At 48.4% G+C, this 13,746-nt stretch overlaps 3 protein-coding genes across 3 annotated transcripts; all 3 read right to left on the bottom strand.

Moving 5' to 3' along the window:
* Positions 1 to 1,233: 1,233 nt before the first annotated feature.
* F5B22DRAFT_204966 (uncharacterized protein) lies at positions 1,234 to 2,549 on the bottom strand. The gene is made up of 3 exons (XM_047969635.1): positions 2,066 to 2,549; positions 1,493 to 1,599; positions 1,234 to 1,428 (listed from the first exon to the last, which is right to left on the bottom strand). Exons 1-3 carry the CDS (start codon positions 2,408 to 2,410, stop codon positions 1,320 to 1,322), a joined length of 561 nt encoding a protein of 186 aa, XP_047830465.1. The 5' UTR covers positions 2,411 to 2,549; the 3' UTR covers positions 1,234 to 1,319.
* Positions 2,550 to 5,441: 2,892 nt separating this feature from the next.
* F5B22DRAFT_608583 (uncharacterized protein) lies at positions 5,442 to 7,652 on the bottom strand. Its single transcript, XM_047975081.1, has one exon. The coding sequence runs from the start codon at positions 7,538 to 7,540 to the stop codon at positions 6,185 to 6,187; it is 1,356 nt and encodes a 451-aa protein (XP_047830464.1). The 5' UTR covers positions 7,541 to 7,652; the 3' UTR covers positions 5,442 to 6,184.
* Positions 7,653 to 9,201: 1,549 nt separating this feature from the next.
* F5B22DRAFT_204882 (uncharacterized protein) lies at positions 9,202 to 11,326 on the bottom strand. Its single transcript, XM_047969634.1, has 3 exons — positions 10,294 to 11,326; positions 9,544 to 10,112; positions 9,202 to 9,391 (listed from the first exon to the last, which is right to left on the bottom strand). Exons 1-3 carry the CDS (start codon positions 10,913 to 10,915, stop codon positions 9,224 to 9,226), a joined length of 1,359 nt encoding a protein of 452 aa, XP_047830463.1. The 5' UTR covers positions 10,916 to 11,326; the 3' UTR covers positions 9,202 to 9,223.
* Positions 11,327 to 13,746: the final 2,420 nt, after the last annotated feature.

Raw genomic sequence — 13,746 nt, 5'->3', positions numbered from 1 at the left:
CGGAATAAAACATGTGATATTTCTAAAATAGGCAGATACCTAGATGAAGCTGCCCACAGCTACTCAGCCCAATGTTCATGTAAGTAGAGTACCCGTATACTCTACATGTATTTGTTTGACGAACGGTAGGGCAGGCATGCATTCCATGGCTGTCGATGATATGCCCGTTCGTCATAGGAGGCGTCGAAACGGGTAGCACAAACTCAATCGATCCGTCTGATCTTACTGATTTCCATATACTCATAGACCACTAGTCAGGCCATTCTTGGCCTACTACAGCTACGGTAAAGTACGTAGGATTCGCATGGGATCATGTAGGTATGTACTTAGATAGCGAGCAACTAGGTACCTACCATATTATGTATGTAGAGAGGCTGAGTGCTAGTAGATAACATGCATCCTTGGCAGCTGTCGAGGGCGGGGGGCTGACGCAGATCTATAAACCTCCCAAGCTTCCTTTCTTGTGCTCAAACCGGCAAGAGAGACGAGACCCCCAAGCTGCTGCCCACTCTGTTTCCAAGGGGGAGCGTCAGGTGTGTGACGACGCGCGGATGGCCACAGCTTGGCAGGCCATCGCACTCAGAACCGCACCACGTCTGCGGGTTGGGCCGCCGCTAGAATATCCTATGACCTTGCGGTGTGCCTACTTATTATTTTGCACCAGATATGCTAGCACTACAGACGAGAAAGCCGCCCATATCCACAGGTTCGGGGGTTTATAGTACCTGGCAAAAAAAAAAAAAAAAAAAAAGAGATGGCAATATATACACGTTGTAAAAATGCCTCAGGATGTCGCTCTGATCATCGTAGCTCTTCGTACACCCCGTCCGCCTTGTTCATGATTAAACCAACCAACTCTCAACTCCCCAAACTCCACGCCTTTGATAGATGAAAATCCAAACCCCATGTACTTCCGCCCGCCGCTGACCCATGGTGACAGATGAGAGGGTTTGCACCCTTGGCAGTCTGGTTCTGCCTCATTTAAATTCTAGTGGTGATCGTGCACAGGTGGAAAAGAGACAATAACAATAAACAAAAAAGCAAGCTCGTTCCATGATGTTTATACACCAGCTGTTTGGAAGGAGTGGCTCAAGGGGCGTGTGGCGAGAGTAAATGTTTCGATCTTTAGACACATGGAGTGTGTCCATGGCCTTTGCGGATGATATCTACCCACGGTGGTAGAGACCGTGGCCGGCAGTCGGCTGTAGCATGTCAGCAACTCTGTTCTTGGATTCCATGCGTGATATACTCGGTTAGGTGTAGAACTTTGACCGAGTTCGTCGGGGTCAACGCGAGAAGGAGCCACAACCATGGCAATCCTAGATCTCCGGTCCCGAAACGATCGAATCAAGGTAATGAGATAGAAGAAAGGAATTGGTTTTGTTCTTTAGATAAGTCGAGAGCCACATACAACATAGTTCATTATTCCTATCGAGTATGTTAGTAAAGCCACATCTACCTGAGTCTGGGGAAGGGCGTTCTCATCACTCACCGTACTTCCAGATGAGTCACGTTTGGCGGACATGGCTTATATGTCCTCTCATATCTAGGGCACCATCTGAGGACGACGAAACGAAAATGCTGGCAATTGTATTCGACCTATGGTAAACAGATTGCATATATAAGCAGGGTTTCTCAACTGCAGTGATGAAAGCTGTATAGGCGTACTTGGGAATAGTCGCACATCTTGATTGGTGTTGTTGAGAGTTGAAGTAGAGAGCGTGGACGTTCAGCCGAGGGTGAGAAGCTTAAACAAGATGTGATGGTGACAATACTCTCTGATAGGTTGCGGGGATAGTACAGTGGCAAAGGCGAAGAATAATGAGGAGGAAGAGGATGATCGAGAGGGCTTGAAGGATGACGATGCTCTACTTAACAAGCCACGGATTCAACGAGGATGATTACATGTATCATAGTTCGGAGTACTTGGCGATAGACGACGTTGGGAGGACAAGTAGCGGGAGACCGAGGCTGTGGCGGGACATCACGACTTATTTATTCTGTCTATCGAGTTCAAGCTTCGCCGGCTGCCAAGCCTGTCATCGGTACCTTAGTGTATACATACTTCGTAACCAATATCAACACATGCCGACTTGTACATTGGTTGGTACAAGGTAGATCTGGAGGCAGATCTGAAGGTAGATATGTACCACTTCGCCATTGTACAGTGTGTGGTGGAAGAAAGTAAGTAGTGTAGTCTGCTGGCCTGGGTGGCCCCGATGAGCCAGAACACTGGATCGCAGGGACAGGGGTGCTCGCGCGAGTCTGCGCGAGCAAACCTGGCTGTCGGACTTGAGTCTTTCATGCAGAGAAACTTTTGCAAACCGCACGCCGCTCTGGTAGCGTACACTAGGCTGGATGAGAAGTGATGAAGATGTGGAGAACACACGTCCAGCATAACATGTATCATGGCTGCGGTACAACTAACTGTACATACCTAAAGACCGGTAGTATCAATACGGGACACTCTCGATCCTACCTCATACCTCGTACTTTAAGTGTATGCATATTTGTATGTGTGTGTGTTATGTGCCTAGCTACCCAAAGACTTCACTCGGTAGGTATGCTGTAGACGTAGGATATCGGTGCCTTACTTCTCGGCATCTGTCTACATACCTATTAAGTGAATAGCTATAAATATACTTACCTACGTATGTTAAAGGCTAACCGTAAGTCTGTAGTATTGTGTCATCCGCCTTAAGGTTAAGCCCGATGTTTTCTAGTTTCAAGCTACCTTGGCTGTTCCTACTTTTTTTTCTTTTTCTTTCTTCCTCTCTCTCTCTCTCTCTTTCATTCCTTCTTTTCTTGTTGCCTGTTTGAGAATCAAGGATAAAAACTAGCTGTGCTAGCTGTCTGGTGCATTAAGCGGTGGCCCGCCGTCATGAGCAGTCTTCCTATCCCAACTCTGGCCTAGCATCGCGCTGTCTAGTGTACGGTAACAGCCGGATACACGTGTTCTGGCGGAGAGTTAACCCTACCGGGGGACAACATTTCCATTGCGTGACTGAGCACGCTTGACATCGTATTGTAATGTAGATACTACGTTAGGCTTAAGGTCTCTTGGATGGGCCACTGCGTTGGGACAAACCCATCCAACAGAACGGTAGGGAGCATCGCTGCATACAACCTACCCAAGTAAGTACAGTACCAGTGCCTATCGTGCTGGTAGGTAGTATTGTGCATGCATACATGTAACTGACTTGGTTGCCTGTACTTCATGGCGCGGTATAGCCGAAGAACCACTATTAAAAGATGTGTACAGGTATCTAGCTAGATGTATGTGTTCAGCAATGAGTCGATCATCTTGACGACAAGGTGACTGTAAGGGTAAGTTGTGTAGCTCATCTACTATCATATCAGCAACTCCTTTTGCACAGCATCACCACATACGAGCATATAAGGCATCCATCCGTCCATCCTGACTATAATAAATAGTTGTGCTGTTCCTGCATTGGCTGCTCCACGTGTGGAAGCGTGACAGGTAGGGCCCTTTCTCATACATAATCAATATCGTGACGCACATAAGCACAGTACTCTACATGGCATCCTGTATGTACTAGTAAAATGATGATGACCACGGCGAGCATGGCTCTTCTTTCTTTCTTGCCTACTTATCTAGTTACCTAACCTAGGCTCTTACATGAACTTAGTGGCCCACTAGGGGATTTGGAAGAGCGGATGAAGAGCCCTGAAGCTTTCTTAGCATGACATGGACACCCAGCCATTGAGATTGTCCAGCGTACCCAGACTCATGACTCGAGCCCCATCCCGCCGCTGTGGCTCCAAAGCTTCTAATCTTCTAGAAATTCTCTGACAGGTGCTAGTCTGGGTCGGAGTGGGCTGTCTCCCGGCTGGTCTCGCGACCGATGTTCCACTAACAGCGATCCCAGTATGCTAGGCGCCTGTGCTATTCCTGTTTCCGCTCTGTCTAATACAACACAGTGTCGTGATGCGAGAGCATTGCAAGGTTAACATGTCATACAGGAGCAGACACCGAGGGTCGTAAAGAAAAGAAAAATACAATAAAAAATACCCTAGTAACTAGCTTCTCATCAAACTCGATCGTCTGACATCTAATTCGCTGTTCGCGTCATACATGCTAAAGGACTTCATTTCTCTTGTTCCCCCACCAGAGCCCCCACCGTTCAGGCTAGAGAAAGACTGAGACAGACCTGAGAGCCTCAGAGACAGACCGAGAGGCTGAGCACTGAGAGACACACAGACAGACTGACTGACCTGATACAGAAACAGGCCGTGCGTGCGTGGTACCGGTAGTTGAGCTCGATCAAAGGACCCGAGCGAGCTAGCGTCATGTGAGACACACTCTTGGACGCACGTACTTACATACATGGTATGAGATGTAATGTATCATATCTCACATCTCGATCGTGTCACGATCCGAATGAACCTCAGAACCTGGAGCTGGGTTTACGTACATGATGCAAACATACCCCAAAGACCATGGCGACACGAATAACCGACCTACCAACCAATCATGCGACTGGTTGCTCTTTTCCCGTGAGCTTCTTGTCCTTCTTCTCCTTCCAAAATCGTCCACTTCTGTTTCCACCATTATCAGTCACCATGATGTGCGTGCCGCCAACATACATAGTACATGCACAGATATGTAGACAGACACGGATTAGACCGATGCCTCACCACGTGTTTAACACGTTCTGGCCAAGAAGGGCTCTACTGTATCGAGTTGGGCATGATGATCAATGCGGCGGCGCATTTCACGTCGACCCTCGCAAAATCCTTTGAATCACGTTAGGTAAAATTTAGCGTCAGTAGTGTTGGTGGTATTGATACCACATATAAACAGTCAAAAGTTAGAACTCATTCTCGAGCAGCCTCCCCTCTCCCTAGCGTACCGGAGAACCGGCAGCATACCTAGGTAATACTGTGTTTTAGAATTAGACGCGGCAATGTAAATTGCACCTATTTGGGTAGTGTCGTATATGGAGTATTTACTACAGCAAATTAGATGCTTTGCCTAACAACCTCGAATCCCCCTAACAGAATCAATCGTCATGATAGGTCATTGGTTTCCCACCTTTTTTGAGACAGGTTATGTTACCTACTAGTCAACCCTACCTATTGCTTTGGGCTCTATTATGTACGTTACCGCATTACCTGAGATTATAGAAACAACGCGCCGTTGGTATTCATCCTAGCAGTTATTGGTCGTACATTGCCATGCCAATAGAACACCTACCTAGAATAAGTAATCAAGATCCCGGTCATTTCTTAAAATGACGATGATCGCTTACGCTACACCAACAGTGAATACCTAGATAGGTAGTGTAAGTAAGGGGGTTCACAGCGCGCAGTTCTCACGCTCTTCCCCGCCAATGCCGGCTTGCGGCGTTCCCCAGAAATGGCAATCAGCCTCGAAGTTCGCTTGGGGGAAAGGGCCGAATTCTTATCGAGAGGAGCCTTAAACGGTAGGTGGAAATAACCTACGGCTCTTGGACATTGCGAAGTACACCAGAAACAGGACCAAAAGAAAACATTTCTGGGCTACACTACGTAAATAGTATACCTACATTATCAAGGTAGAAAACAAGAAAGGGCCCTGGACAAACGGCGCAATGCCTCTACATTCATGATCACCTCCCGCCTTTTGCCCCCGTTTGCTCGTCTGGGCACGCACGGCTCGCTCACGGACACCTACAGTACTGTCTGTGTGTACATGCAGAACGGAGAGCCCAATGATACAGGCGCTTTGTGACGTCAATTCCACCGTATTGCGCCATATCTCTGTGCAGAAGTGGTGTCAGGTGAATATTGAGATGGAAAAATAACGGCTTGCAATATCTCGCTGAAATATAGTCAAGAGAGTCCATAACATTCAATGCTAGATGGCAGTACATACGCCGAGATACGCTACGCATATTTGTGATTGTACAAGGTGGTAGGATTGTAGCATCGTGTAAGTAAAGCGTCAGGGTCTGTCAGGGCAGATCTATGGAAACAAAATGCGGGCGAGGCAGGATGCCGTCTGCACCCCAGTACACTACTGTATGTGTAAGACATGTCTCTATATCGCACTACGTGATATGGCAACGATCAACACACAATCCATACAGTACTGTGCACATACTTACATGTAGAGTAGGTCCCTACTCTAGCGCCAACTTGAATGCAACAGTCCCTTACACTAACTGATGAGTAATAATAACTAGATCTCGAGCTCGACCGTCTCCGACGCGGGCGTAGCTGAGCAAGTGAGCACCGTTCCATCAGCCTGCAGACCGCCAGAGACGGAGCCGCACGTCACTTTCGCTGCGCAACTCCCGCATGAGCCAGCACGGCACCCATAATCTGGAGTCAACCCCAACGACTCGGCTAATTCGAGCAGGGAGACGGGCTTTTCTTTTGTCCAGGTTGCTGTCACATTCGACTTGGAAAAGCGCACCTCGGCCCGCTCCACGTCCCCTAGCACCACGCCCGAAGCCGAGAAGGACTCGCTTCGGATCAGCGGCTCTCGCATCCCCACGCTCTTCAGACAATCCTTCATGGCCGTCTCGAAGTCAGGCGCGCCACAGATGGAAGCTGTGGAGAAGTTTGCCTCTGACTCCATCTCGCCACTGCCCAGCGGTTTCCATGTGAAAGGTGTGCCGACGATCTCATGTATCGCTGCCATATCCGGGCGGCCTTGACGATCGTAGTCTACCCCTTGCTTATCAGATGATTGCGGCCTGGTGAAGAAGACGACCTTGGTGAATGGTCTGTTCGCGAAACGGGGTATCTCATGTCTGAATGGGAAATTCTCGCCGTCTCGTACGACGTGTATCCAGACAGCAGGGATATCTTGCATATTCGGGTGCGCATCATGCGCCCTCATCATGGCGAGAATAGGGGTGATGCCAATGCCGGCTGAGATGTAGACCTGTCGCAGTAGAGAACTACGATCAAGGAAGAAACGCCCCGCCGGCGACCGAACCGAGAGAACCGTACGCACGCTGCAGGTGTCATGCATCCAGGTCGACGCCACTCCGGCTCTTCTGATGCTAATACGATAATACGACGGTTCGGCCTGAGACTCCCAGTCCGAGAGCGTCCAATTGCGAGTCGTGCCATCAGGGAGCTGGACGGTGAGAAACTGGCCGGGTGAGTAGCTCGCAAGTGGCTGTTCATCTATGGCCTCGAGGTAGAACGATTTGACGCCGCCTCCCTCATCGACGATGCGAGAGACGCGCACGTCGCGGAACCCTTTCCATGCGTTTCGGCCTTCTCGTTGCTTATCGTCCATAGTTGTGGCCTTTCTCGCGAGTAGCCATTTGTTTAGACGCATGAGCATCTTGTGGTTGAGAAGTAGATTGATTGTATCTCTTGTCTTGAGCGAATTATCGAAGGCGACCCTAGTGATGCTGGCGACGCTCAACGGATCGCCGGAAAAGCTCTCGTTCGAGACTTGGTCGCCGGGGTAGACTCGACCACTTGTGAGGACCTGGAAGTACACACCAACGCGACCGCTGTTGGCGAGGGTCGGCAGCCATGAGTCCTTTTGACCAAGGCGCCATGAGAGTTTCATACATGGGACTCGGGAACCACTTCAACAAGTAGTATATGTCAGTAGCCATATCGGTAGATGTTCGTTTTGGGTACAATAAGAATCTTAACTTGCTCACCACGCCTGTAGTCTGACTGTCTTTCCAACCCTCCAAATGTCCCCGATGTGAATGTCATCCTCCAACCGCACTTGATTCTTAAACCGAACTGCACGAGATAGAGTTAGTATTTTCATCTACGGGCGGACCATAGATGTACACGCCCAACCGCAGAGAGATATGGGCAGCTGAAGACGTATAAACGATGACTCACGTGTTATATTTTCTCCCCAACGACACCAGTCCCAAGAAGCTCGGTCAACACCCAGCTCCTTAGACCAATAGTCGTAGTGCTCCGCGAAACAGACGTATACCTGACCATCGTGCACCGCCGGCTGATTGTTTAGGATCCCAGATTCGTTGATTTCGATATAATCCGAGGATAAGGTCAAGGGATCACGGACGATGGATGTGTACAATTTGATACCGCCGACATTGACGAACTGGGGTTTTCCGTGACTGACGGCAACGACCTCCATCTTTATCACCAGCGTGGCAACAAATATAAACACAGATCTCACAAATTAACACTATCTTCTTGCCCGAAGCTGTATTTATTTCAGCTCGAGTTCACCTTGATGCCAAATACCGGCATTACCGGCAGACAGGTGGATCTCAATGCCCGAGTTTCAATCAGATTATCCCCGTTCGGCCTCGGCCTCCGGACGTCCATGTTCGGGGTTTTGTATTTGATTGATTTATGCCCGGCATGATCAGCATTTCTCGGCCAATGCACACGAACACGAAATCCGTAGCGAGTAAGCAACCATATACATTATAGCAGAGCATCCAGTCTCTAGTATACGACCAGAACCTTTACCTGTGTCCCTCCTATGATAGATGATTGAAAGTAGTATTTGGTGACTGCCCCCCCACCTTGAGGATATCTGGCTCTTCTACAAATGACCGCGTAAGTCAAAACCGGACCTGTCATCCAAAGTTGGCCCTTCCATCCATTACAGCCAATTCTTCACAGACTCCGATGTATTCGACTAGGTAATTCTCATAGACGACTTTCATGTGATATAATTTTATTTCATGGGGGCCAGTATGTCCGAACATTGATCCATATAACTCTTTTTCTCTATTATGCCTGAAACTGGTATCTGATAAACCATCAAATAATGCGAATTTGTCTGAACTTCCAGGTGATTAATCAGGGCCCGACAACTCTCGTGGTGTTAACATTCTGCCAGGAAACTTTCGTACACATGTCGCATCGCCCGTAGCAGGGATCCACCCGACATTATGCTAAAAACGTTGACGCCCAACTCCTTATACCGTTTTATACACGAGTATACGAATGGTCATACTCTGGGATACACCAAAAGACTACCCAATATACGTAGTTTGTATACGAGAACCCTGTGTCTCAGCTCGGAATCCACGAGAAACATGCAGACATGTCGTAAAGGAACCAACCCACCGTCTCCAGCATTCTCGTTATTCGAACATCCTCTCCCACAGAGAGCTCTCTGGATGGAATAAAGACGGTCGGTCAAGGGCACGAAGGACAACTTTGAAGCTGCTCGCCACCTTGCGATCATCCGACAAGGCGCGGTAGTTATCGATTGATCGACTGATTAATTCTTCGATGAGTTGATCGATCACCAATCCTGAAGGACTTTCCACTGGTCCTCGTACTTGACTCCCGCCCCACTAATCAAGTCGCAATCGCGGTGACCCCATTTCCGCCTATACACCTCCTTGCCCGCCTCGGTGAGGACCTCGATGGCTTCGGAGAATCCGGCGCTGTCATAGTAGAATGGCTCGCCCTGCATGAAAATAAGTAAGTATGGATTGAAATAGGCCAAGCTAGATACGATTAAAAACAGAGAGATAAGACAGAGAGAGAAAGAGGGTGTGTGTGTGCCTGAAATCGGCCAAGGAGGAAAGGGGTAAGGAGCGTTGAATGAGAGGCACTGACCTGTCCACCATGCTGTCCAGCCTGCCACGTATTCCGCCCACGCTCGCCATGTTTATAATGGAACATGGAATCCGCGACTTTGATCAACGCCTTCCAATACTCGACCAATTCCTCAATCGACTCGCGCTTCGAAGCAAGATGCCGCCGTTCCTTAATTTCCCCATCATCTTCCGCAGGCGGTGGCGGATTTGGATCGGTAAATTTCGGCGTGATCTTCGGATCGCGGTACAGCGCGAGGAGGTCGTCGAGGGCGACGGAGGTGTCGGTGACCACGCCGCAGTTAGCGTCGATCTGCGACCAGTTCCGCATGGTCAGGCGTGTGTACGTGTCGCAGTCCGTCATGTAATAAGGGATGAGGGTGTCCCAGCCGTTGATGTCCTCGAGGGCCCGCGGGTTTTGCAACGTGAGATGGTCGTATGCGAAGAAGCGCAGACCCCATCTGTCGTCTGTCGCCAGCGTGTGATTGAGCTCTTCGAGACAGAGCGTATAGAGACTCTTGTAGCCTGGCTCGCCTGCTCGTGCCGTGAGGTTCTCGAAGCCATTCTCATGTCCCAGGGCGAGAACGTCCACTGTAATGATCGTCACGAGTTAGCGCGCTGCTCACTCACTTTCCATAGGACCATTGCCACATCGAACTGAATTGTGTTGGGGATTATTTGCCTTCCTTGATGGGCAAATATAAGGCAGGAACAGCAAAGTAGTTATGCTAACCGCCCTGAGAATAATGGAAGGCGAGGATTGAACACTTACTATGGCTCCAGAAGTAATAGGGCCACTCGTGCGTGTAAGACAGCGAGAGATAAAAGTTCTGCAGCTGTGCGAAAGTGAGCAGAACCGGTGTTTGTATAATGTTGATGCCGAGTTTATTCTTAAGCGTCGTGTGATTAAGGTAGAAGGGATGCTGGAGAGTTAACTGGCCGCGTGCATTGGCCTGCTGCATGCCTGTGTTTTCGACGACATAGATTTGCTCGGGCGGCCAGCCTGCCGTGATATACGACACGACGGTCTGCAGCAGCATCGGCCATGACCGTGTGAATCCAATGACCAGCGGTGGCGCAATCTCCAGGCCATACTTCTTCCAACCGTCTTTTTCGGGGACATTATATGGTGGAATGGGCGGTGGTGTAGACGTCGCGAGAGCTGGAAAGGGATCTGATATCGGCGGCGCTATGTACGATGGTGTAGGTTTGTACTTGGGATGTGGTGGTCCTTTCTCCTCGTGTGTGATGATGGGGTCGATGTTGTTCGTCTTAAATCTGGATAGCGAGTCCTGGACTGAGCTGGTGCGCAGTGCAACGATGACGAGGATGACGATGCTGAAGAACAGGACCGTCTGGTATATCAGGGCCCTCGAACGTAACACCATCATCATCGATCACCCGAGGATACCTCGATAGTAGAATACAAGGGGAACGGTTTTTCTAGGTTGGCGGGTATGCCCGAGCTCCCTGGATCTTGTTTATACTGTTGTAAGTATGAAGAGAAGAGGCGAATCCCTGGACATCAAACGCATTGGTAGGTCGGGCAACGGCCCAGTCATTGGACTACGCCGTCTCGTCTTTTCTTACGGGGTTTTGTCTTTAATCTAATGCCCCTGCTACATATCACTCTGCCATGGGGGGACTACAGGGAGTTTTCCGAGAGCTGAGGGTGGGCGAAGCAAATAAGGCAAGAATGAAAGGATGCAAAATTAGGGGCGCTCTCATTATTCTCAACCAGGGAGAAGAGAAGGGGTAGTAGCCATGGTCCCGGGAATAGCACAAACACGACACGGCGTGCCTGGCGCACAAAGAACACGCCAAAGACGTCTCCAAGCTACCAATATCACCCCAACGTCACACTAGGTAGGATGGTCTTGAGGAAACCACGTATATAATAGCACATGTAAGAGTATAGAGAGAGAGCTAGGCACGGATGCGTCATGGTTTCCTTCTTGTTTCTGCCCTCGCGTGCTCTTAGGGCAAGGCGAGGAAGGTAGCCAAGGTAGCCAAGGTAGCGTAGAGATTCAATCACAGTTACGAAATCTCACCTGCGGATGCAACTCCACCAGCTAACATTAGTTGCTCCCTAACAAATGCGGCCCAAAAGGCCGGAGGTGTTGGCCCGCCACATATCCGGGCCAATTGGAAATCTCGGATAGGGCTGTGTCGCCGCATGTTACCTAGAAACAGGGCAGGGTGACAGATGAAACAGCTCAGTTATCAGGGTGCAGAACGAAATACGAAGCAAGGGCAGCAACAGTCGAGTATGCCCTTTGTAGATAGATTAGGAGAGGAGTAGGCAGTCTAAAACCAGACGATAACGAGGAAGGATGATGGTTGATGGTTGTGGGTTGATGGCGGGAATGAAGCCGTGTGACATGTCCATACGAGAATGTGATAAAGACACAGCCTCTAGGCAGCAGAATAAAACATAGGTTATTATCGATCCAATGATGATGATGATGATGATAGGGAGCTGTTGGCACTACATTAGGCAGGTCGTGTATACTTTACAAGTAGGTTAGATGCATGTCAGCAAGGAGATGAGGCTGTGCCGTTGAGAGGGACTGTGGTAGAGCTTCCCGTGCCAGACCCGTGCATCGTACTTTGTTTGTACTTTGTTGATATAATCCTTCTTGTCCAGCTTCTTCTTCTTCTTCTTCTCCTTATTATTCTTGCTCTCGCTCTTCCTCTTCCTCTTCCTCTCCTTCAATCAGATAATATGTGATGAGTGCTTATATGTTCAGGTATATAATGTTATAGGCTAGGTAGGTTTGTAGATCGGTAGATACAACACCCCTCCCCCACAGAGTTTTGTCCTACCACACTTCCAACTAGCGAGCCATTCCATTGTCCTTCAATCGTCGGAGATAGGCAGAGGAATGTTAAGTAAGAAGAGGATTCAACTTCATAAGTACGTGTAGCGTGTGAAAGGTCTTACTGCCTACTTACTCCGTACATGTACTTATCTACGCAAGGCATCATAGGCACGGATGCTCCTTTTAGTAACCGAACCGAGCTGAGCCCAAGGCAAGGTGCTCAATTAGTCCACAATAAGATCTATGATGCGAACCTGCATAGCCAACCCGCCAACGTCGCTTTTACCAAATTACCATGTACTTAAGCACTGTCCAATCGATAGCCTTTCCAGGATCGGAGCTGGGCATCTCATAAGTACGGCAAATGCTGGGTATTCTTGGTCAACACTAAACCCCGTATGGTCGTAGCCGACGCGCCGGTGCAGCCGCACTACAGTAGTCTGGTCACAACTTCGACCAACTGTGGATGCAGGAACGGATAGATATGCCGTGCTCTCGTATACCTAATTGTATAACCGTATAACTGTATAATTATATAATCATACGGAGTAGGTATGTAGGTATATGTATATATATGTATATACGTAGTATACTAGGTATATATTTGGCATCAGTTATGACTAGGTAGCATAAAAGAAGTGTTTCTCATCCACTAAATTAAATACATTTCTCTAAAAACTAGAACTCTTTTTTTTTTTTTTTTTTTAAATAAAACAAAACCCTGAAGCAAAAGCTATACACTAGGTATAGAAAAGTTATAAATAAAAATATGTTTCTCATAATATATCATAGATCACATATATTGATTTAGTGTTGACAGAAATCTAAAGCTCAACCTACAACTAGGTAATCTTATATCGCAACATATATATATCCTGATCAAAGTGCCACCCACCTCTACTGGTGTGTACCTAACCTATTAACTTGTATACCTACCTTTATTTTCCACCCCTTCTCTCTCCTCGCTCTGCTCCCGGCCTACATACTTACCTACCATATATACCTAGGTACCTCATTGGGGTTGGTGCTGGTGAAATGTCATATCTAGGTAGCCTTGCTGATATCCTAGGTATTACATAGTATGAGTACAAGTTGTCACGAAACTTACCAACGCTCACAACCACACCACATCGCACCTATCAACACTGATTAAATTTGTCTTTGATATCACTAGCCCGAGTTCTTTCCTCAAAATCGCTCCCCACCTGCCCGTCGGCCTACCTGTTACACGTGTAACCTCTGTGCCGGTTGAAGAATGCAGTTCGCCTTGCACTTCGGCTGTACGAAGGACCATTGCAGGCTGTTCATGACCTTCCAAGACATACAGGCAATATTGGGCAATATTGGAAAGTGAGGTTATACAGACTTCGCTTCTTGAAACAGACCCTAGAGACCCAGGCGGT

Source organism: Xylaria bambusicola (genome assembly GCF_022495145.1).
Source record: "Xylaria bambusicola strain CBS 139988 unplaced genomic scaffold F5B22scaffold_23, whole genome shotgun sequence".
NCBI lineage: Eukaryota > Fungi > Ascomycota > Sordariomycetes > Xylariales > Xylariaceae > Xylaria > Xylaria bambusicola.
Note: the sequence above shows the minus strand (reverse complement) of the source record. Positions and strands in the feature narration are given on the sequence as shown.

Bases quoted from the DNA above. Each gene is read 5' to 3' on its own strand.
- F5B22DRAFT_204966 (XM_047969635.1), bottom strand. From the start codon at position 2,410: ATGATACATGTTATGCTGGACGTGTGTTCTCCACATCTTCATCACTTC. The intron at 1,600-2,065 runs GTATGTATACAC...TGTTTACCATAG, and splicing joins GTGTTGATATTGGTTACGAA to GTCGAATACAATTGCCAGCA. The intron at 1,429-1,492 runs GTGAGTGATGAG...CATACTCGATAG, and splicing joins GTGACTCATCTGGAAGTACG to GAATAATGAACTATGTTGTA.
- F5B22DRAFT_608583 (XM_047975081.1), bottom strand. From the start codon at position 7,540: ATGAAACTCTCATGGCGCCTTGGTCAAAAGGACTCATGGCTGCCGACC.
- F5B22DRAFT_204882 (XM_047969634.1), bottom strand. From the start codon at position 10,915: ATGATGATGGTGTTACGTTCGAGGGCCCTGATATACCAGACGGTCCTG. The intron at 10,113-10,293 runs GTAAGTGTTCAA...CGATCATTACAG, and splicing joins CTATTACTTCTGGAGCCATA to TGGACGTTCTCGCCCTGGGA. The intron at 9,392-9,543 runs GTCAGTGCCTCT...ATTTTCATGCAG, and splicing joins CTGGACAGCATGGTGGACAG to GGCGAGCCATTCTACTATGA.